The 22,728-nt window shown below is 47.4% G+C and overlaps 1 protein-coding gene across 8 annotated transcripts in view; it reads right to left on the bottom strand.

Annotated features, from left to right (window-relative positions):
• The window catches only part of LOC144717847 (extracellular sulfatase Sulf-1-like), a 176,768-nt gene that overhangs the window by 49,498 nt on the left and 104,542 nt on the right, over positions 1–22,728 (bottom strand). For 6 of the 8 annotated variants that reach the window (XM_078593553.1, XM_078593551.1, XM_078593559.1 and 3 more), the window contains 2 exons: positions 8,195–8,582; positions 6,387–6,626 (listed from right to left, as the gene is read on the bottom strand). In XM_078593553.1, the coding sequence (XP_078449679.1) occupies positions 6,387–6,626; positions 8,195–8,429 (475 nt within the window). In that variant the 5' untranslated portion in view covers positions 8,430–8,582. Of the gene's footprint in view, positions 1–6,386; positions 6,627–8,194; positions 8,583–9,869; positions 9,982–22,728 lie in introns of those variants that run through there. The other 2 variants (XM_078593558.1, XM_078593554.1) reach the window with 2 other exon arrangements.

Here is a 22,728-nt window from a genome sequence, read left to right as displayed (position 1 = left end):
TAGTATTAATTCTAGATTTGAAGCTTTCGTGACTGCAATGATTCATATTCTTAGGTTTTTTCGGTAAAGTCACGTAGGTAAAAACATTAAAAAGTAAAATAAAATAAAAATAAAAATCACGACGTTTCGGAGGCAACACAAGCTTCCGTCTTCAGGTGGTACTGTCACAGCCACGACAGCTGTATCAAGAGATTGCAGGAGTTACCACTGCGTTTATATAATGGTTGGAGAAGGTGGTGGGGCAAGGGCCGCATACTTATTATTAATATGGTAAGGTGAGGTTTGAGACTAAGAATAGACTGCATAACAAAGGCTCAGCCAATAAGTATGCGGCCCTTGCCCCACCACCTTCTCCAACCATTATATAAACGCAGTGGTAACTCATGCAATCTCTCATTTACTTGATACAGCTGTCGTGGCTGTGACGGTACCACCTGAAGACGGAAACTTGTGTTGCCTCCGAAACGTCGTGATTTTTATTTTATTTTACTTTTTAATGTTTTTACCTACGTGACTTTACCGAAAAAACCTAAGAATATTTCATTAGTATTCCCCGATTCCTCGCCTGGTGACAGCCGCCTGCCATTGCCGAACGTCAGAAAAGGGGGATATTTTTGTTTTACATTTTTTGTTGTTATTAACACAAACATACGCAGGGGGCACGATGGCCACTGAACGTTGACGTTACAAGCAGGGAGACCTCGACATTCCGCTTGGCTTGCAATGCGGGAGGACCGGCAGCACGATAGCTCACCACAACGTCCGTCTCTGTCCGTCCGTCCGTCCGCTGGCGAGTGTTTTTGTTTTTCAGCTTGGTTTCGGTTTATTTTTTTTTTAAAGAATTTTTTTTGTTTTACTTCCTCTGTACCGTGACCCTTCCGAATGCTGAGCAGGAATCGCATGCGGGCACGCGGGTCGGGAGTTTAGCCGTGGAACACAGTAGCGGTTGGTGGGTTTACAAAACACACGAGAGGCGAGTGGCAGATGCCTTTCCCCATTGTGTGGCTGTGGCCACTCTCCACACTCGGTCTGTCTTTCACTGGTGTTTGGTGATACATGTCACCATGTCTGTAGGTTGTCAACAAGTATATATATACAATCCTACTACATAGTAGAATGCCACTGAATATCCATCTACTGGAAGAAAAAAAATCTCTGTAAACAGTTTGGTGTGGAAATGTTGAAGCGTTTGGTCGGTCGGAACATGATCCCTGTGAACAACATGGCATTTTATGTAATTTTTCTCATCTGGGCCAAGCCCTGGTGTGGCTTGGCATATGCAGCCTCAAAGCGGTTGATGATAATGATGATTGCAGTGACCCAAGTTGTAAAAAATGCCCCCCCGAGCAGTAAGGAATAAACAAATGAATTGAAAAATGTATTGCCATTCTTGTGCTTAATAATGCCTCGTAGCTGTTTGGTTTAGCAGAATTCCATGTAAATATTGCAGGCAGGGACAGTTAATGCTATCAAAATACACAGCAGCATCACGTGATTATTATGCCCACGGTGTTCAACATTTAGTGGAGGTTATCCCCCCCCCCCAAAAAAAAAAAAACTGACGTGGATACTCATACGGTGGAGGGTGGCATGTTAACTCCAGGAGCAATTTTGCAAGTGTGGGCAATTTTCTCAACTTTCGGCAATACGCGTGAGCGCACGCATATTAAACAACGTCTACTGCGTTGCGTCTCTCTGTTCGTCCGGTGACCGTGCACGGAGGCAGTTGTGGCGGCAACGCCGCGGCGCTCCGAACGAGACGTCGGGAAAAAAAACACGCGCGTCTGCGGTGACGACCGCTGCTAGGTCGCCGCGGCTCTCGCGCGCCAACTTTGCATGTCGCATGGGAGGGGAGCGGTCGGCGTGCGGTGGGAACAGAATGGGGGGGGTCGCGGTCGGGGTTTTATGGATTCTGAAAAAAGAAAACGGACGAGACCCCCCCCCACCGGCCCTGCCCCAGGAATGCAAGGGTGAAGCGTGCGGGCCGCTGTTACTGTGGGCACGGCAAAGACAGCGTGAGGGCCACGCGGAGAGAGAGAGAGAGCGAAGCGGCGCTGGAGTGAAATGGCACTAAACGGGCAATGAAGGGTCATTATGATCTCGGGTTTATTCGCTGTAAGCCTACGCCTCAATGGCTCAATGTGGAGCCGGGAGAAAGAGGCCGTCTAGTGTGGATTGTGTGGGGTTTTTGGTTATATAATAATAGGGGATACGATTTAAAAAATGCGGCCCGAAAATTACACCATTTAGAAGCAATTTGGAATAAAAAAATATGAAATACGCCATCCCGCATATTAAATATGTTTACGCTCCGTGTAACTCAAGAGAAAGTGGAGTGGACATTCGCTGGACCCATCATGCACCGGGGCGAGGAGGGACGATGAACCATGGATCAGACTGGTGGTGGAATAGCAGCCAAAGGGCAAAACACGACCAAGAGGATGATAACCAACAGAGATGGAGAGCTGAGACATGGAGGAATGAAGTAGCATAGCAGGATCACGATGGATGGCAGCAGTGTGGGGGGAGCCTTGGTGCAGCAGTGGAAAGACCATGTCTGACTGACAACGCTTTAATAATACAGCCAGGTGGCACTGTGGAAGAGTGTTCGTCACACAATCTGAACCCTGCAATCTCGAAACACTCGGTCGAGGGTTAATTCAGCTAATAACCTATCATGGGGTCAATACAAATTAGCAGCACTGTGTAAGAAATCAACGATGGCAATCTTAAGGAGATAATGGTCAGGGCTCTAGGAATGTGGAAATTACACCCCTGGCTCTGTGTTTAGGGCACATTAAGAGTTAACGATGAATCAATTAATTAATTTAGACTCTGAGCTTGCGATATATTTAGCTAATAGCTGGTAAATAAATACATTTTATTGATAGGCATGTGTCTTTTCTACACAATCGCCAAGCACAGGACCAGCGGCCCAAAGTCAAGCGGCCAGCAACAAACAGCACTGTCAAAGTTGTAATAAATAACTATCATGGTGGCAAGATGTCAAATACCTCGCCTGGTATACAGGAGGTCGTGGGTTCAATCCTGACCCTGACGCCTGCTGCTGTATATCTGTAGCTTGCATCTTCTCCCCGTGGTCGCGTTGATTTTTCACTGGGTCCTCCGGTTTTTCCCTCCACATTTAGAAACAACGTTCGTTTAGAGTATCTGGCTGCTATAAATTTCCACGCGATAGGCCACTTCGTTGTGGCCAAGGTGGCTTCTGAAATAAGCTATATTGCTCCGGGGGACCTTAGCTGGTAAAATAAAAAAAATGGTTTCGTTTCAGTTTCGTGTAAGAGTGTAACACTTGGATTGAGCGAGGTTATAAGAGCTTGGGAAAAGAGGCAAATGGCAGGGAATTCAATACAATCCCTGTGATCCGTTCGTGACTATGGGAAATATATTCACTGCAAAGTCAAAGGATGGATAATTTTGAGAGTTCATTAAATTGCTGAGAGAGAGAGAATGAATCGTCCCACTCCGACGGCGCATTATCAGCGATGCCGCTGCCATGGCAAGAGCTGGCAGCCTCGGCCAATGGAGAAGGCTGACCCGACCTCACGTGACCTCAACAAGACGACGATAGTTACCGGTTAATGAATAGCGGTCAAAATGCAGCACGCTTGAGGACAGTGCCGGGTCCAACTATTCAAATCGTGAACAGACCGAAGACAAATCGCTGAAGCACAGTTGATGTCACCTAATTGTATCCAACCTTGGCAGATCTCATAAGCTAAGCCGGTTTGAGCCTGCTGAGTTATGTGGCTTGGATGCTGAAGGGAAATGGCAGGTTTCCCCGTCAGGCTAGGGTGTTTGTCAAGCACAGTGGCCAGGATGTGGCAGTATTACAATGGATTCATGAATCCGTCTGTGTGCAGCTTTGTGTGTTACCCACTTGCATGCATGCACTTTCCCTGGCTACCGTTTATTTTTCGTCCACACAGCACCCTTCGTTAATTGAATTGCAGGACCCTCTTCAACAAGTCTTGGGACTCGGTGTGGCTTTCCAGAGCGATTGAAAGCCATAATGATTATAATTATTATGAGTCAATAAAGTAAGATAGTTTCATCTGACTCACATTGCTCATGCATTACATGATTGCAGTTGATTGGCTGCAGGGGCTCACCGAGCCCATAATTCTATAATCAGAAGCAGAATATTTATTTAGACTGGAGCAATCTGATGAGATATGAAGTTATTTTTCACAGATGTCCAGTAGGGGTGGGTCAGAACGTAACAACAACAACACAAAAACACGATAGGAGTACCAAGTAAATACAAATAAAACCAAACTATGTTTTATCTTATCAGGCAAAGCCCGCTAAGCTATTTGGCTTCTTTTTCAGAAGCGAGTGGCTACAAATGATAGCTCAACGAAGTGGCTCAACACGTGGGAATTGATAGCAGCCAAATAATCTAAATGCTTGTTTGTATGTTGAGCGAGTGTGCATCCCAAATCATTATCGTTATCATCGTTACATTGCGAGCAGATTCACCATCAACAGTAGTTACTACCTCCTTGGGCTTCACACTCACACACACATATATATACACGTTAAATAAACTGTTGTGGTATGTCCTTATGCATGTGTAATTGCCCTTGAACTCCCAGTTACACTCTAAAACCGTTTCCATTGAAAGGTACACTTGATATTGGGTCATGAGATTCATTACTAATTCCCAAAACGAAATCTGCAAGACAGGAAAAAAAAACCCTATAAAATTTAAAGTTTGATCCGAACATCAATGACCAAGGGTTGGTTCAATCGTATAGAGATCGGGCCATGATGTTCATTACAACCATATTTGTATTACACAAACATAATTAGCGCACGCATGAGACAGTACAGCAAATAGGTTTCTGACCAATCTGTGCAGCGCAATACGCGTGGGAGTTCAATCAAGATTCAGATTCCTCTGAACGCTCGATGCCGAGCGAGTGCTTCTCGGTGGAATCAATAATGATTCTGTCCCCCCACCCCCCACCCCCTCTATCCTCTTACTTTTGTTCTTTGTCTCTCATCTTTCCCCTCCCCGCTGATATAAAAACGCACGCTCCCTCTCATGGGATCCACCCCATCTGGGTGGGGCGGTGGAGCCCAATTCTATTCCCTCCGTTCAAACCCAGGAGCCCCGAGTTCAGGACCTCTTGTCCGGTTTATGTCCTGTACTGGGATCATGCTGAATTACAATAACAAATTTGTGTTATCTTCTTGGTTCTTTCAGTAAAGTCACGTAGAAATAATAAAATAATAAAAATAAAACATAATAAAATATATGTCATATTAGTATATTATTTTATTATTATATAATATTATTATATTATATTATTTTATTATTATTTTATTATTTCCATTCTACGTGACTTTACCGAAAGAACCAAGAAGATGAATCCCTGCAGTCACGAAAGCTTTAAATCGAAATATAAATTTGTGTTATTCTTATTAATTGTGCACCGCTGCTGCTTCAACAAATACATTCTACCCAATTATTCGCTGACATGGCTAGGCTTTTGGGAATCAATTATTTATTTTATCCGTCTTTCCCTCCTGACCCAACTGATGAAGCACGCGCCTGCAAGCCCCTCGCTCCTCCCTCTCGATCGCTGCCACATGACGTGCAAATTAATAATGACCCCCACCTACCCCCTCGCCCCCCCTACGCCCACCCCCCCACTAGCCCCCAATTTCAATGACTTGTTGCGGTTCAGGGTCACGTTTCTTTGAAAATAATCACGGCGAGCGGGCAATGCCCCGAATGGTTGTTGGGGTGATGCGAACCCATTAAATCTCAATGGAGAATGATCGGCAAACACACAGAAACACGCGCTATTTTATGCACGCACCGTGCGCTTAATGGGATGCTGCTGGACTTGCAATCCAGCGGTCGCCGGTTCCATTCGATATCCCGCCATGGCACTCGAAACAATGGACATGTTTCACAAATACTCTATCCAACCGGCGGTATAAATGGGTACACTCCAGTAAGTGGATAGGCAGGTTATGTGTGGTAGGGTAAAGCGTGGGTACATCCAACTCTTCCAAGCAGCCTCTCCAGCGAGGAGGAGTAGGCCAAAACACCTTCTCGAGTGGCTCTCTTAAACGTGCTCTAGTGGAGGCACTTCCGCCAGCAGTGGCATGAGCAAGCACTTGCAGGGGCTGCACCCTTAACCGTTTTACCTACACTCATCAGAACAAAAACGTCAATTCTTACTTCCACTGCCCTCTGATGCAAGAATCCCCCAGCGTAACGAAACAACAGCAATTTACGGAACGCCGAAACACCACTTTACCCTGACCGCACATGAACGGACGCACGCACGAGGGAAGGAATCAACGGGGGAGGGGGGGCGCGGACAGTTTTTTGTTGTTGGGCGCACCTGTGCGGTAGCCGGTGCCGCCGAGGTGAGCGGCGAATGTGCGGGGCTCGTGGGTGGCCTGCCAGAAGGGCGACGAGCAGTTCTCGTTGTTGGTGTACACGTGGTGGTTGTGCGTGTATTTCCCCGTCAGGATGGAGGAGCGCGATGGGCAGCACATGGGCGTGGTGACGAACGCGTTGGTGAAGTGGGCGCCGCCCTGTTCCAGGATGCGCCTCGTCTTGTTCATCACTTGCATCGAGCCTGCGCTCGCGCACAGACACCACACACGTACAAAGACGCTCTGTTCAGCTCCTCTGATGTTGTAAGGCCGCACTCGTTACACACAGAGTGTGCTTGCCACAAAACGAACCGCAATACCTTGCCGATCTCGTCGAGGAACATAAACAATCACGTGAACTCCGGTCATCCTCGCTGCAGTGGCTTTTGCCTCGCCATCGAACAAAGACGGTCAACCGCATCGCGCGCTTTCAGATGCGCTGCTGCGGCCACATGGAACGCTCTTCCGTCTGATATTAGGAAGCCACAGGAGTTATGTACTGTTAAATCATCTAAATTGAAAACTCATTTCTTGAGAATTGCTTTTTGTGTTTAGTTTGTGGTCCTTCCCCCACATTCACAGAACCCCTCTGTTCAGCCTTTTCTCACTGCCAAAGCAAAGAGGCAGTTGCTCATCTCCACTTTACAGCCGTTGTGCAAATTCCACACTGGTCTGGCGGGGTTAATAACGTATTGTCATACACATATAATAATTCTGATATCAAACTTATAATTAGCTTGCACCATACCACGCAAAGGCAACAGCAGTTTATTCTGCCATCAATGCAATCAAATTATGTGTTATTATTAATCGATGTTCATGAACCGACGCATTGTTGTGCAGTATGTATGTACAACTTTTTTCGCGCCATACGTAGCCAACTGTGCTAATCGGATGTGCGGGGGTGGTACAGGAAACTCATCACAAACACCCCATGAAGCTATAGAAATCCCCTGCAGTGTGTGTAGGTAACGATGCAAGTGGGTCGTGGGGTACATGATAATTCTCTTGATCGCATTTGGATGTTCACTCCTACACAATCATTGGTGGAAACAGCAAAAAAAATGTATTATCAGTAAATCCTCCTGTCTGTTGTATCATCAATCAATCATCATTATCGTGGATAAGCGAATCATCTTTATTGGCAGTGGGGGAGATGTATTGCTCTTTCTCCTGCTGCACAATTTTGTTATCCTGCGCATCCAAGCTTAGCCAACTGCTCAAGTCCACACTGCATTTTCACACCAAGGAGTTAACTGAACAATCTTCCGATGATTCACGTTGCGATATGTCACACGTTAGGTCATACCTTATGTCAAATGTTGTCCTTACCCCGCACCTCCAATTAGTACGCTTGGCTACCAAGGAGTTAACTGAAAAATCATCTGATGATTCACGTTGCTACCAACAAGAGCCATGCCCGAAATGTCACACGTTAAGTCATACCTTAAGTCATATGTTGTCCTTCCCCCGCACCTCCGATAAGCACGGTTGGTTACATACGGTGCGAAAGAAGTTCAACATACATATGTACATATTTATCCTATTTAGGGGGACGAGGGAAGGAACAACAAACTACACACACAGCAGTCCTGAAGAAATTAGTTTTCAATCTAGATGCTTTAAAAGTGCAGAGCTTCAGTGGCTTCCTAATGACATTGACGAACGTGACGGAGATCCCCCCCGGCCCCCCCCCCATTCAAGGACTCATGATGGGCCCGTCCGCTACGGCACAACCGGGGTGGCTGTTCAACCTGCCAACGTTTCTTGCCTAGTTCAACGTCCTGGTCGTCGGTGAGGATGAGCACGATGTTCGGCCGGATGTTGCGTCGGTCTCGCTGGAGCTTGCCCCGTCCTCCGGCCGCCGCCGCCGCCGGCGCCGCCGCCGCGGCTGAGCGCGCGCCGCTCGCCCCGTCGGCCGCCAGTGCCGCGGTCAGTGCCAGCAGCAGCAGCACCAGCAGCTGCTGCTGTTGGCGCCGCCAATGAGGCTCCGGTGGCACCGCCATGCCCTCGATGGCGCGGAGCGTCGCTGCGGGAGCTCTGGGGGGGGTGGGCTTGGGGTCGTCGTCTCGGGGAGTGGCGCTTTGCGTTGGTTACGGCCGTGCGAGCGGTCGCATGCTCCTCCGCGCCGGTCAGGGGCGTTCTGCTGCAGACGCCTGCTGTGGGACAGAACGACGCAGAGGGGGCGTTGAGGCAGCGTTAGTTTCGGTGTATGGCAGTGCCCTGGCCACTTCGCTAGTGTATCGCAAATTATCTTTAATGGCAATTATTATGGTCAAAGTGGTTTTCCTGCTGAAACTCAGAATCTTTACTTATCCTGGAGGAATCTGATTAAGCTATGTAGCTCTTTTACAGAGATGTCCCATCGGGGTGCCACGGTGGTGAGATGTTATCTACCTCGCCTGGTATACATGAGGTCGTGGATACGATCCAGACCATGACGCCTGCTGTATATTTGGAAGTTGCATGTTCTCCCGTGATTGTTTGGATTTTTCTCCGGGCCCTCCGGTTTTTCCCTCCACATTTAGAATCAACATGCGCTGAGAGTTTTTGGCTGCTATAAATGTCCACATATAACAATAGTAATTTATTTGTAAGCCACTTCGTTGAGTTATCATTTGTGGCCAGGTCGCTTAGTTTCGGTGGAGAGTCAGCACGTTACTACAACAAACTATACAAAACACAATATAAGAGTAATAAAGGGAAAAGGTAAGAAAGTCACTTAATAAATATCAATAAAGTATCGAAGCACAAATTGCATAAGTTCACAAAATTCCTGCCAAACGGGGAGATCTTTTTCTTCTTCTTTACAGCTCTGAGCTCGCACGGGGAATTTCACATTTCATGCCAGGGGTGAGTCTATCCATATGACGGCTCCTGTTGATGATTTTACGAGGAAAACATTGTTAGAAAAGCTTTCTGGTTAAGAGCATATTAAATCATTATAGCTCTAATTTACGAGCATTCGCTATACAAATTCCAATAAAACGTATTTTGAAACAATGTCTTACAAGAAAGTAAAGTCACTACCTATAGTTATATTATATATACGAATAAGTCGTACATTTCTGCAGGGGCATATAAAGTTCAAGGGGATATGTGCGAACTTAATTGCATTTGACAATGTTACAGTATCAACTAACTCAGAGCTATTATTAAATACAGTGACCATGATATATTATGGTGTACAAATATATTTCGTTCATGAATTCACACGTGTGTACACATACATGCATGTTGCACAAAATCAGTACACAGTTCATGCCGGTGCTCGTGCGCTGAAGAATGCAGACTAATGTTTTTTCTTAAATCGTCCGCAACATTTAAAATCATCCGTACATTAATTTTACATTTTTTACGACACATCAAAGTTAAATAACGCACAATTCACGAAACAATACGTTGATTTACAGAAGGAAAAAAATGCGCGTGCATCTAAAACCGACCTGTGTGTTTCCGAGCGGAAGCTGCTGAGGAGTGAAAGGGAGCGCTCTTTGCGAAAACGCGAGCGAACAAGCGAGCCCGAGAAAAAGACACTTGGCGATTCCCACACGGATCGAGAGCGTGTACCCCCGCGCGCGTGCGTCGGAGCCCACCGATGACATCAGTTACGGAACGCGTGGGTGAGTGAGCGAGCGAGCAAGGGAGTGAGCTTGGTGGTGGGGGGGGGGTGGTGTGAGACAGCCCACCAGGCACACGCCCTCCCCCACATCGCACGGGGGAGAGGGGGGGATGAATCACCCAGGCCGGCCGGACACGCTCATTGATAAGTTGTGACGTCCGATTGGGCCGTGCATTTATACCACGCGAGATCGCGACGTTACCCAAGTCGATCGTCTGCGACAGCACTGTCCCGAAACGCTCCGTGGATTGTTGTAAAAAAGAAAAATCCATCAAAGTCAATAGAAATCAATGTTTAAACACTGGGCGGTGGTGGTTTTTTCCATCATTGATGATAGCCTTGAGCCAAAGGTGAAAAATTCACCATTCCTGACCAAGGTCTCTCGAACGGGAGACAAGGCGACACCAGCCTCTCTGTCGCAGCTCCGGTCGTCTGGAAATCACCACCTCTCCCACTCTCACCGCCTCTCTCACCCTCCCACCCTCACCGCCTCTCCCACCCTCACCGCCTCTCCCACCCTCACCGCCTCTCCCACCCCCACCGCCTCTCCCACCGCCTCTCCCACTCCCACCGCCTCTCCCACCCCCACCGCCTCTCCCACCCTCACCGCCTCTCCCACCCTCACCGCCTCTCCCACCCTCACCGCCTCTCCCACCCTCACCGCCTCTCCCACCCTCACCGCCTCTACCACCCTCACCGCCTCTCCCACCCTCACCGCCTCTCCCACTGCCACCACCTCACCCACCCTCACCGCCTCTCCCACTCCCACAGCCTCTCCCACCCTCACCACCTCTCCCACCCTCACCGCCTCTCCCACCCTCACCGCCTCTCCCACCGCCACCACCTCTCCCACCCTCACCGCCTCTCCCACCCTCACCGCCTCTCCCACCCTCACCGCCTCTCCCACCCTCACCGCCTCTCCCACTCCCACCGCCTCTCCCACCCTCACCGCCTCTCCCACTGCCACCACCTCTCCCACCCTCACCGCCTCTCCCACCCTCACCGCCTCTCCCACATTCACCGCCTCTCCCACCTCTCCCACCCTCACCGCCTCTCCCACCCTCACCGCCTCTCCCACCCTCACCGCCTCTCCCAACATTCTGTCAGAATCTGAAGACTCCCGTTGATCTTTAATGTATTCTCCCGCACCTCTGAATGCCCTCTATTAAGTTCAATCTGTGCACGTTTATAAATTGTATCAATGACTGAATGAATCAAGACCACACGTCACTGCGACAGCCGTTAACTTAACACAATGTGGTACTCGTTTTACCAGCCCCCAAAGGGGTTTGTTGGGCTGAGTTTACCACAATGTGGATTTGCACTAAACTTAAACTATTGTGTATTTCATCAGCTAAGCCCCATGCGAGCTATATAGCTCTTTTTCAGAAGCGACCTGGCCACAAATAATAGCCCAACGAAGTGGCCTATCACGTGGAAATGTCTAGCAGCCAAAATACTCTAAATGCATGATTCTCAATGTGGAGGGAAAAACCGGAGGACCCGGAGAAAAATCCACGCGACCACGGGGAGAACATGCAGAAAGCGTCAAAGTCGGGATCGAACCCACAACCTCCTGTATACCAGGCGAAGTAGTTGACACCTTGCCACTGTGGGGCATCGCTGGAATTGAGCTTGGGGGTGTTGTCATCGTGAGTGCTGTGTCACATCGCCACCCAACTAATTTGGTTAAAGTTAAAGAAAGAAAGTCAACGTCTTCAACATTTACTTAATTCAGAATTATTAAATAACGTCCATTCGAGGCGTCAATATATATATTTGTTTTATACACACATATATATAATGATGCATTGTAAAACATAATAGACCACAGCCGTTTTAAAAACAAAGTTTTATGTCACTCATCATTGGGAGCACATCCAGCCGCTGACTGGAAGTTCTGGGTTTAACTCCTGGGGCGGTCGCTCTCTTTCCAAATCAAACGCGCTGCCTCACCGACTTGTCGAGCGATATGAATTGTGAAGTGCGGTAAGAGCGTTGGCTCGGCCACCGTGTGTTTTTTTTATCCTTTGATATCTATCCACACACACGGAATACAAAGATCCCCTGTGCAGCCTCCAACAGACTGTTGGAGCAGGTGCTGTTCGTGAGAACCGATGACGGCGGGTACGGTGTATCAACTTCGAGGGAGTGGTGTGGTCAACAAGACAACTATCTGACCACCTTCGCCTCTTCAGTGCTGATATTGACATACCGTATCAGGCACTCGATTAAGGCTGCATCGACCAAGTAGAGACCCAGACCCTGTTAAGATGTTCGTCACCGATGTTGGCCAAGATGGGGAATCAAACTCGGGTCACTGGGTGCATAGTGCAGTATGCAAACCATTACACTACCATTCCCCAGAGATACGTAGCCACACACACACGTTCACAAGCACGTATACGAACACACGTACAGGGCTATGTAACAGGCCAACTATGCTGCTACGGCATAATGAGTGTGGGTGTGCGCGCGTCTCGTTATGGAACTGTGGAGGAGGGAAAAAACAAACAGAAGCACATTCTGTTTTGTACATCAATGTCACCGACCTGTTCGGGAGACTCCCGACAGCACGGAACACGAAGCGTACAGAAATAACCCCGTATGCCACCATAACGCCGCAGCACAACAATAACGCGTCTCTTTAATCAAAGCCAGCCCCGGCGCAGAGCGCATCAAGAGAAAATGTGCGCACGGCTGTTCTTTGTTTGCATAGCTGGCCGTGTTTTCAGCTGCGCCGTGCTGCTCTACGCTGCTGCGTTTCCCCAAACAGCCCCGACAATGCCATGTCCAGCTCTCGGGTCTCACTCACGGGGCCAATGATGGCACCGCCGGCGGCGGCGTGCGCTCTCTCGCTCTCCGCTCGTCGCCGCACGTCGCCGCGTGGACCGATCGAAGGCGTCCGACGCAGCAGCCGCCCCTGCGCAAGGGGACCGCGGGCAGCGGGGGACATCGGTCGCAAGGGCCACAAGAAGCACAGACGCCCCCAATTCATCTTCATCAGCCCCGGCAGAGGCTCGCCGGGCGACAGGAGGAAAGTGGAAACTGATACCGCAGGCCGGCGGGAAGAGCCCCAAAAGCAAAACGGTGGGCTACGTTGACTGGGGGAGACAGAAGGGGACTCGTGGAGGAGCCATACCTGCTAAGTGCCAGAGCTCGGGTTAAGAATGACAGCCAATTGCTGAGAGTGCCATGCTGGAGTGAAAACACTCATCTCCACTTACAAAACTTTAATGTATTATTTTGGTGGGGTAAATCATTACTTTTGTACTTGTCACAAACTGTATTCCGATCGTGCTATCAGAGTGTTGTGAAAGCAGGGAACCAACCATTTATCTTCTATAACTCACTATGACAGCAGAGCTGCGTGTGACATTTGGGACTGACCCAGAAGTCTCGTCAATGGTCTTTCCCGTGACATCTCTGGAGGGCCTGTCCTACCACACAGCTTCTAGGCCCCACCCCATTCAGATGCACGCATGAACCACGAGTGTGTCAAACAGCCAAATATTCCCTCGGAGCTGGAAAAGGTCAAATTACGTACGACACTTGATTTTACGCAATGGGGAATTTTTCGTGAAGTCATTGGTGAGAAAACCGGCTCACTACACTGGAAAACCTGTTTCCATTGAATGAGGAGGCTGTCTGGATTCAAATCTGAGCTGTCAGTTCTCAACGGTGACTCAGACCCTGGAGACAACGCAGCACCGTCCACTTTCATGACTTAAGATTTAAAGGCGATCACTGGGTGTAAGGGTAGCTGTCAAGAACTTTGCTAAGACGCTCACCTCAAGCAAGGCATTGCTCGAGTCTGTCAACGGACACCTGGGCTGGTTCGCAAGGGATCAATGCATCGCGTGATTGCCTCATTCGAATCCAAACTCTTCTCTGCCGCCATTCCTCGCATTTTGTAAGGAGCTATCAGATGCATCGCATTTATGCATCATAAAAAATGTCAATTTTACAATGCCAATCCTTCTCCTTAATGAATAGACAAATGAAATATCCATTGGTGTATGTGCAGAGCCCTTTTTGGAAATCCACTGCTGGATGAGGGTTTCGAGAGTTATTTGGTGAAATTTGGGAGGTATAGACAATCGGCATGGGAACACGTAGGTACAGTACAACAATTAATTCTGCTGCACTCACCTCTACTGCCATTACGCTAACCCACAGTCTCATAACACCTGATATGATTGGTGGTCCACTATTCAAGCTGCACCCTTCTGAGATTGGAAGAGGTGGGGAGTATTGAGGGTGACTTGGTCTGAGGTACACATCTAGAAGTGTCTAAACAGACCTAGCGGAGGGCTGATCACTTTTGATTTTGCAAAAGAGACGTTTACGTCTCAATGGGCTCTCACCTCGTTATACATTAAGTGCACGTGATCATTCGGGCTGAGATAACCTTAAAAATGTGTCAAAGAGAACATGTTTTTTTCTCTCTCTCTCTTGCGTGACTTTAAACAACTGTGAGAACGAAGCAGTGGTCACACGTGTGCTTGTTCCTCTCATTAAAAGCTGGCAAAAAAAACGCGGTTCGCTCCAAAATTTTCAGCAAAATCTTAAAAAAAAAACATTTTTAGGAAAAATTAAGGGCTGCGGTTCTGGGGATTTGGAAATCAGCGGCCCCCATCCTGCCGCAGGAATTGCACAACCACAGGCTGGGAAGTCACCACCCGGGTGTTTGTGAGAACCATCCAATTGACGTTGTATCACGGAGATCACACTGCACCATCGTTAATCACCACGGCAGCGGAGTAAATAATATCTCTGCCCTTTTTAGTGGTGCCTCAAGGCGAAATTTCACCGGGTTTTATTTTTTGAGGGAGCAGAGGGTGGGGGAGAATTTCCGAGACGTTTTAGTACGATGGGTTTAAAAAACAAATCCCGACTGATTGATGCAATGTCACTTTAAATGCCGCAGTAAAAAAAAAGTCAGTGAAAGTTAACGTGTGAATAACGCAGATAAAACCATAAACTATCATGATTGGAGAGTGCTTTTAAACCTGATCTGCTGTCTTAATTAAAATTGTACTTTGAAAAAGGTTGCACATAGAGAGAAAAAGCTGACGGTGTCATCATCGGCATTCAACGTTTCTTACTGCAACAGGATAGGGTAATTAAAAAAGTTATCGTCCATTGTGAAATAATTTTAATTGGAAAGCAGTTTGAACCGCACGACTGAATATTGGAGCTCTGCGAAATATACGGTTTATAACAAGAAAAAAATAAAGTTTGAGCGCATATCAGAATCAATGGAAACACGCAGGGATGTCAGTGTCACCAGCACTACGGTGTGGATACGGGGACAGCGAGGAATCTCACGCGATACAATCTACACACTACCAAGTGGGGGGGGGGGGGTGTAGCGGTGGTGCAGCGGTTAGGGCGCTGCACTACGAACCCAGCGACCCGAGTTCGATTCCCGCTCACGGCCACCATCAGTGACGATTATCTGAATCGGTCCACGGCCTCCCCTAGGTCGACTCAACCTCAAATGAGTACCCGGTGTGGTGTGTAAACATTGCCACTGGGGAGACCACCATCAGTGACGATTATCTGAACCAGTCCACGGCCTCCCCTAGGTCGACTCAACCTCAAATGAGTACCCGGTGTGGTGTGTAAACATTGCCACTAGGGAGACCACCATCAGTGACGATTATCTGAACCAGTCCACGGCTTCCCCTAGGTCGACTCAACCTCAAATGAGTACCCGGTGTGGTGTGTAAACATCGCCACTGGGGAGACAAAGGCGGCCGGGCGTGGTGTTGGCCACTCACCCCGTCGTGTGCCGTTCCAACTTTCATAGGTGCTCGCTAACAGCACTTGCCCCAACAGTCTGCTAATGCTATATGGGTTTTTGTGTGTGTGTTATTGACCCAGGTGACACTGCTGCCTGAATATAATAATTTGCTATTAATATGATACCTCTATGGAATGGAGGAACAAATGAGCTACACACTGACTCAACAAACGCAAGTTAATTTTCTCAACAAATTGGACCTGAATATATAAACTGCCCTTTTGAATTTTACACGAGAATTTACTTCTTTTGCTTATTTATCCAAGAGAGCCAAACTGAGTGGTAGGATTATTTCACAGGAGGGTCCTTCTTTGGGTTTTCTTTTTTAAATATGTTTTCAGACAATTAATGAGTTAAACCGAAACAGGAGGAGGATTTCTCCACAACTCTGAATGCCGCCTGATGAGGCTGGTTGTCGCCTGATGAGGCTGGTTGTCATTGCCGGTGAAACGTCACGGTACTTGAATTGTAAATATTCTGGGTTCACTCTCCAACACAGCGGTGTACTGAACTCGTAACGAATTGGCATGTTTTGTTTACGTGGCAAACCTTACTAAGTGGCGGTGTTGGGTGGTGGTGGTTTAACGACACATTTATATTTATGCGATCTAACCAAAAAAACCTTTTATGGATAATATTGGCCATGAAAGCCTACTCCTTGTTAAACTAATTAACGAGTTGTTTATGCAAGTGGGAGAAAACTGGGCCATTGGGAGAAAGGCCACATATACATGGGGAGCAACACTCTATCCCCCTACAGATGGGCACAGATGGCGATTATTCCACTTGCTGTACCGCCTTCTCCTGGTGCGCCAGGGTACGGCACCTCCTCGACGCCCATTGGAAAAGAGTTTCGCAACATTTGTTGCGTGATCTACCAACCCTCACTGCCTCCACAGTGATGGATTAAAGGTGCGCATGCCCACCACAGTCTGGTTAAGAAGCAGGAGATACCTCCCGCTATGGACAGCCTACATTCGCTAAGCTCGGCACAAGATTTTGTAATTATTGCGTGTGTACACAGTTCCATTTAGGAAGCCAAACCGGCACTGCCAATCCCACTTTCCCCTAGTCACCGCGTGCCCACAATGCCCAAAGATCTGCGGATCCAGACTTTGACTCTTCAGCAACCTCAAGAGCGACCACTGAACCTGATGGACGTCATCCTCGAACCCCGAGGGACTGCCGGCGACAATGACATGGTTGCATGACAAGGATGTCTGGCCAATTGATTAATTTGTAAGCATCAAATTTTCTGCAGATTCATTTAAAATATAACTGGTGCTGCCGTTTTACAATTGTTATTGGTTTAGCTACGTGTAAAGCAGCTTCACAACATTTTGTTTCCGTACATTAGCATCGACAGGTAAAGGGTGCAGCGCTGCAATTGCTTGGCGCACGCCCACCGATGGTAGAAGGGCCTCCTCCAGAGTGATCGCCAGAGAGCCCCCTCCAAATTTGATTTGGCCTCATTTACCACGCTGCACGGACATGTTGGAAAAGGTGAGAGTACCCACACTTTACCCCATCACATGCAATCTGACATTTGTTATCTCGAATTTTAGAACAACCCTCAACAAACGTGTTACGGAGAACATGCTATGAACAACACGCGTCAACGAGAAGTGACCAAAAATTCCAAGGTGGACCCTTCCATGGCTAAGAAGTCTCAAGACTCAGTGGGTGACTTTCTCGACAAACAAAGCACTATTATCGAGGACTGTCTTATTATAAATCAGAGCCATTCACCGCTGGCGGTACAGTACTTGCTGTACGAGAAAAAATTGGAACACTAGAAGCGTGAACACCTGCAATAGCGAACAAAAGGCTGTCTGATGAAGTCTGTAACATAATCTGTCTGTCGTGTGGAGACGGGCGTCAAGGTTAGGTCCCCGGCGGTAGTCCGTCTGCACGTGCAGAATCTGGCACCGTGCGAGGACTTTGAGGAGCAACGTCAGGCACGTCAAGGGCAAAAAAAACTGCTCCACGAGTGAACCCGAAGCATTGTGATTATTAACACAACAACAATTATAATAATCATTATCAATGGTGGCGTAGTGGTAACGCAAGGGCCTGAGTTATAGATTCCAGACTCGGGTGCATTTCTGTGTGGACTTGGTATAGTCTCTCCCCATCTTATTCTTAGGTTTTTTCGGTAAAGTCACGTGACTTTACCGAAAAAACCTAAGAATATGATTCCTTGCAGTCACGAATGCTTCAAATCTAGAATCTCCCCGTCTTCTGCTTGGGTTTCCTTCCGGGTTCTCCGGTTTCCTCCCATCGCGAAACAAAAAAAAAGAAAACCACTCGCAATGTAAGTGGTGTCAGCCAAACTTTCCAATGCTGAACAAATAAAAAAAAATCACTCAATTGGGATTACACATGGCAACATCGCCCCCCCCCTACTGCGAAAAACTTGGCAGGACACTCCTGAAAAAAATAAAGCCTCGAAACTTTCCTGGGTAAAACAAGCGTAACATTAAAATATCCAAGTCACGTCCCAGTGTCTGGACATGCAAATGAGTGACAGGTTTATGAGCTCAACTTCTTAAGGTGCCCTGAGCCCGTGATGTGAATTCCACATTCCGATGACAGAGGCAATTCATTGCACAGAAGAGACTGGCCGCTTTGACGAAGTGGTTCGTACTCATTTTATGGGCCCCAAGAAGGCGTCTTATTTATTTATTAACCAATAAAAGCCTCATTTAGTGCCAATATTTTTTTTATATATAAAGACCTGCATTGGTGCATTTGGACAAAGCCGCAGATTAAGCATTTTCTTTGGTATGGAACGAAACCAGAGTGCCCAGAGAAAACCCAGCCATATGAAGAGATAACGCACAAACTCCTTGATAGGCCAAAAGCATGCTTGCTGTACTACCTCACAAAGGAACATCACTATTATTATTATGTTTCCTAGGCAAGGTTAGAGATGGATAGATTATGGTCAGGATTTGATCGGATGGACGTGCTCATTTGACCAGTGCATGGCATAGGTCAGTGATGTGTAAACTATCAGTGTGGCCCTTGATGGATGTCCATTGTCATTTTCAGATGAGGACCCTCAGCCTCAGAGGGCTCCAGTGCTGTGATTGAGGTATATGAATCATTATACATTCATTATACATTCACCTTGCACACGAATAGCTTTGGGACATACGGGGAGTTCTGTTGCTGGTCAAAGTCTATAAAGGCATGTCAATTACTGTAAACATACAATCAATTGCTGAGCCTATAGGCCAGGTGCTAATTCCAAACTACAATGGTTCTTAGCCACTGCAGATTACGTCTGTGAAACATAGAGCCTTGCGCGAAAAGATTGGCACGGATAGCAAGCGTACTAATGATTTTATTTGACATTGAACATCAAGGGGGTAGTGAGATGAACTAGCGGTCGTGTATTCACCACTTGCTGCAGAAGTTCATGGTTTGAATCTCGCGGCCGCCCTGATTCAAATCCAGCGGCCACAATTTTTTTATTACGGTGGGTTGTATTAACCGCAAAATGACATGCCGTCTGCTTCACAGTGGACGTTAAGGATCCCCACGACACCAATCTCAAGAGTAGGCCACTGTGTGCCGGTCTTATAGTCCAGAGGGGACCTAGGGCGTACCCATGGAGCCGTGTGGGACTCGTAAAACGTTAGGGACAAGAAATGACTTTGGGCTGGGCTGGACCAAGAATAGCCCAAACGCGGTTTGGGTCCGATTTCACAGGGCTGTGGAAACGCGCGCCAGCGCGAGGAGCTCCCCCCGTTCCCGCGTCACGCCGCTGCGCGAAAACGTTTGCAACGGGAGCTCACTCTTAACATCTCCCCGTAAGCTGCTGTTAGCCTGTGCATTAAATCCTTTCAACAAGCGTCTCCCAAATGTAGGGATACAGTTACGTTATGATGGTGTGGCAACCCAGCAGTGCCTTCAGCTCAACGACAGTTGCGTGCAGCACCCAGCTGAAGCTTGATGAACAATGGTTGAAATGGGAGCAACACAAAAAAAATAGGCAGAGTATGCGGTGCAAGTGTTTCATGGGTGAGTGGGTCGCATGAACCAACTGATGACTTTCACAGCAGGTGTTGAGAGTTGGCTGTAGCATTATCTCAATGTTACCTTTGTACGGCATAACAACTGGGACAGCAACTGCAAAACAGCATGTGCAGGATGTGGTCGTTCATTAAAATGTGGACCCAGGCTCCAAACGATCAAACAAAGGGACGAGCGATAACATATTGGCGTGCATTTGGGAAAAGATAACTCAATACTGGATAGGAACATGAATGAGCCTAAAAAGGAGGGTGTTAATGAGTGCTCATTGCATGCTGAGACAAGTGATTTAACAACACGCACGTCACAAAAGAAAGCTGAACAAGAAAGTGAAAAGTACAAAAACATTTGCACTGAAAAATTCATTCTGGGAATCGCAATGAGAGATGGAAAAACATGGGTCGGAGAACAAACACGAATTAGAGAGATCACGACGACCATGCAGGGAACATCACTGGCAGGGAGGACTAACGATGGTTTAGACTGGTGACGAATGTGAGGGAACGCATCCGAGAGGATGATCATCATTGGAGGCAGAGGGATGAAGGAGCAGCTTGTGTGCAGGAGTGAGACATATTTCGGTATTGTGCTAGACCGCGGGGGGAGGAGTGGGGGGGTGACAAGAGGTTGGTCTTCGTTCAGCTATAGATTGAACAGTGGCTGCTGATGTGATTATGATGGTGAAACAATGGCACGTCATCATTAAGTGAATTTGTGTTTTACATGTTTTTTGTCCGTGATGCAGTTAATTAGGTTACATGGCAGAATGGATGAAAGAGTTCAACTGACAATTGACCTGCCTTGGCTGTTGATGATTTTCAGAGTTAAGCCAATCAGTGAAGTGCATTTTGAAGGACATCTGTTCTCAGGGGTGACCCGAAGATTTCTATTTTAGGGAACGAAGCAGCTGCTGTAGAGGAGGCGGCGGCGGTTTCACGTTTAAAAAAATAAATCACTGTCCTCATGATCAAACACGCACAGGGTCGTGCTGATCTCCACATTCTCGTAGCAGAAACAATGATACAACCAACAGGATGCGCGCCGCGGTGGCGAGATGTTACCTACTGGTTGCCATGCTGAAAAGATTTTAATTTGAGCTGATATTTGACATCTCTTTTTTACTCTTAGTTTTTTTGGTAAAGTCACGTAGGTAAAAAATGAAATAAAAATTAATAAAAATAAAATAATAAAAATCACGACGTTTCGGAGGCAACACAAGTCTCCATCATCAGGTGGGACCGTCACAGCCCGATTTGCTGTATCAAGTGATCAAATCTGGCTGTGATGATCCCACCTGATGACGGAGACTTGTGTTGCCTCCGAAACGTCGTGATTTTTATTATTTTATTTAGATTATTTTTTATTTCATTTTTTACTTACGTGACTTTACCGAAAAAACTAAGAGTATGAATCCTTGCAGTCACGAAAGGTCAAATCTAGAATCTCTTTTATAAATGAATCCAGGCCCCTTTGACTACTTGGGGCCCTGACATTTTGCCTGGCTTGCTTGTGCCGAGCGCTGCCACTCATGACAATGACGGAGCCGAGTTGACTCTGGCGAGAACAGGAGTTCACGATCTTATTTATTTTACGCTCTGTTGGTCAACTGAGCTGCATCCTGACCCGCAGTTTTGAGCGGCAGGGGAGTCACCCTCGAGAGTGGCAACAATCACTGTGCCCAAACCCTCCACTTGGGGCTCAGGCAGGAGCGAGAGCTCCGCCTTGCATATGGACCAGCTGCCTTCCATGCCACCCCCCACCCATACAAAGTCCTGTGCGGTCACAATTTGTGGCACACGTCACGACTGCATTTACACTGCACATTTCTCTCTCTTTTTTTAAACGTCCACTTGCCGAGCGAGTGATGTTTTATTTCTGAGCCACTCCTATGGCTGCAAAGTAATTTTCCTACAATTTCACAGGCACCCCCCCACCACCAACACACACAAAAACTACGAATGTTTCTAACTCCGTGATTGATGAATTACTGTGAAGTAAAAATGTAAAAATGCGAACAAGTCGCCCGTGGCAAGTCACCAAGGACTCGTGCCACCCCACGTTTGTGCTGTAGAGGCAAAGGCGGCGAGCGCTCACATGTTCGGGAGCGGAGGTCAATTTGTTAAACATCCAACGGGACGCGAGGGAAAGCGCGCACGCTTTATTGATGCGGGCTTAGCATTGGAAGTCGACCCTGGAAAGGGCTCGCTCGATGTGGCGGTACGGCGATGTGATGCGAACATTAGGAGGGGGTGAAAGATCAAGTGGCCCATGTGCCGCTTGTGTTAATGTGTCACCAGATCACCTTTTGCTGGGGTCACGCGAACCGGCCTCGCTGTTACATGTGCACCAGATTACGGCCAAATAGCGGTCGTTTTAAAATGAATAAATTGTAAATGTGACACCGCGCGTGTGTGCCGTTGTCAATCAATACAATGAATGCCATTTGGCACAATTTTAATTATAAACATGAGGTTCATGATTAATTGTTCAAGCACAATATATCGGTTGCACACGAACTATTTCTACCGAAGTTATGGACTCATTAGAATCAGGATGCAGCCTGTATGTTATGCCACTCTTAGCCTTCTCATCCCCAAGTGAAAATGTGAAACCATTTATCAGAAAGCATACAGTGGAATCGGAAAAAAGTACATTTTTTGCCTAAAATTAGTGCTGGGAAAAACCACAACCTTCGTAGGTAAGGAATATACTACAGAACGACCACAAAAAGTAAAAATAGGATGTGTCTGACCAGGTTAATGTGAGCGGAAAAACCGAAAAATATGAGCAGAGGCACAACATGAAAAACCACCCAGACATGCATACACACACG

This window comes from Lampetra planeri, chromosome 4, assembly GCF_965212315.1.
Source record: "Lampetra planeri chromosome 4, kcLamPlan1.2.h2, whole genome shotgun sequence".
NCBI lineage: Eukaryota > Metazoa > Chordata > Hyperoartia > Petromyzontiformes > Petromyzontidae > Lampetra > Lampetra planeri.
Note: the sequence above shows the minus strand (reverse complement) of the source record. Positions and strands in the feature narration are given on the sequence as shown.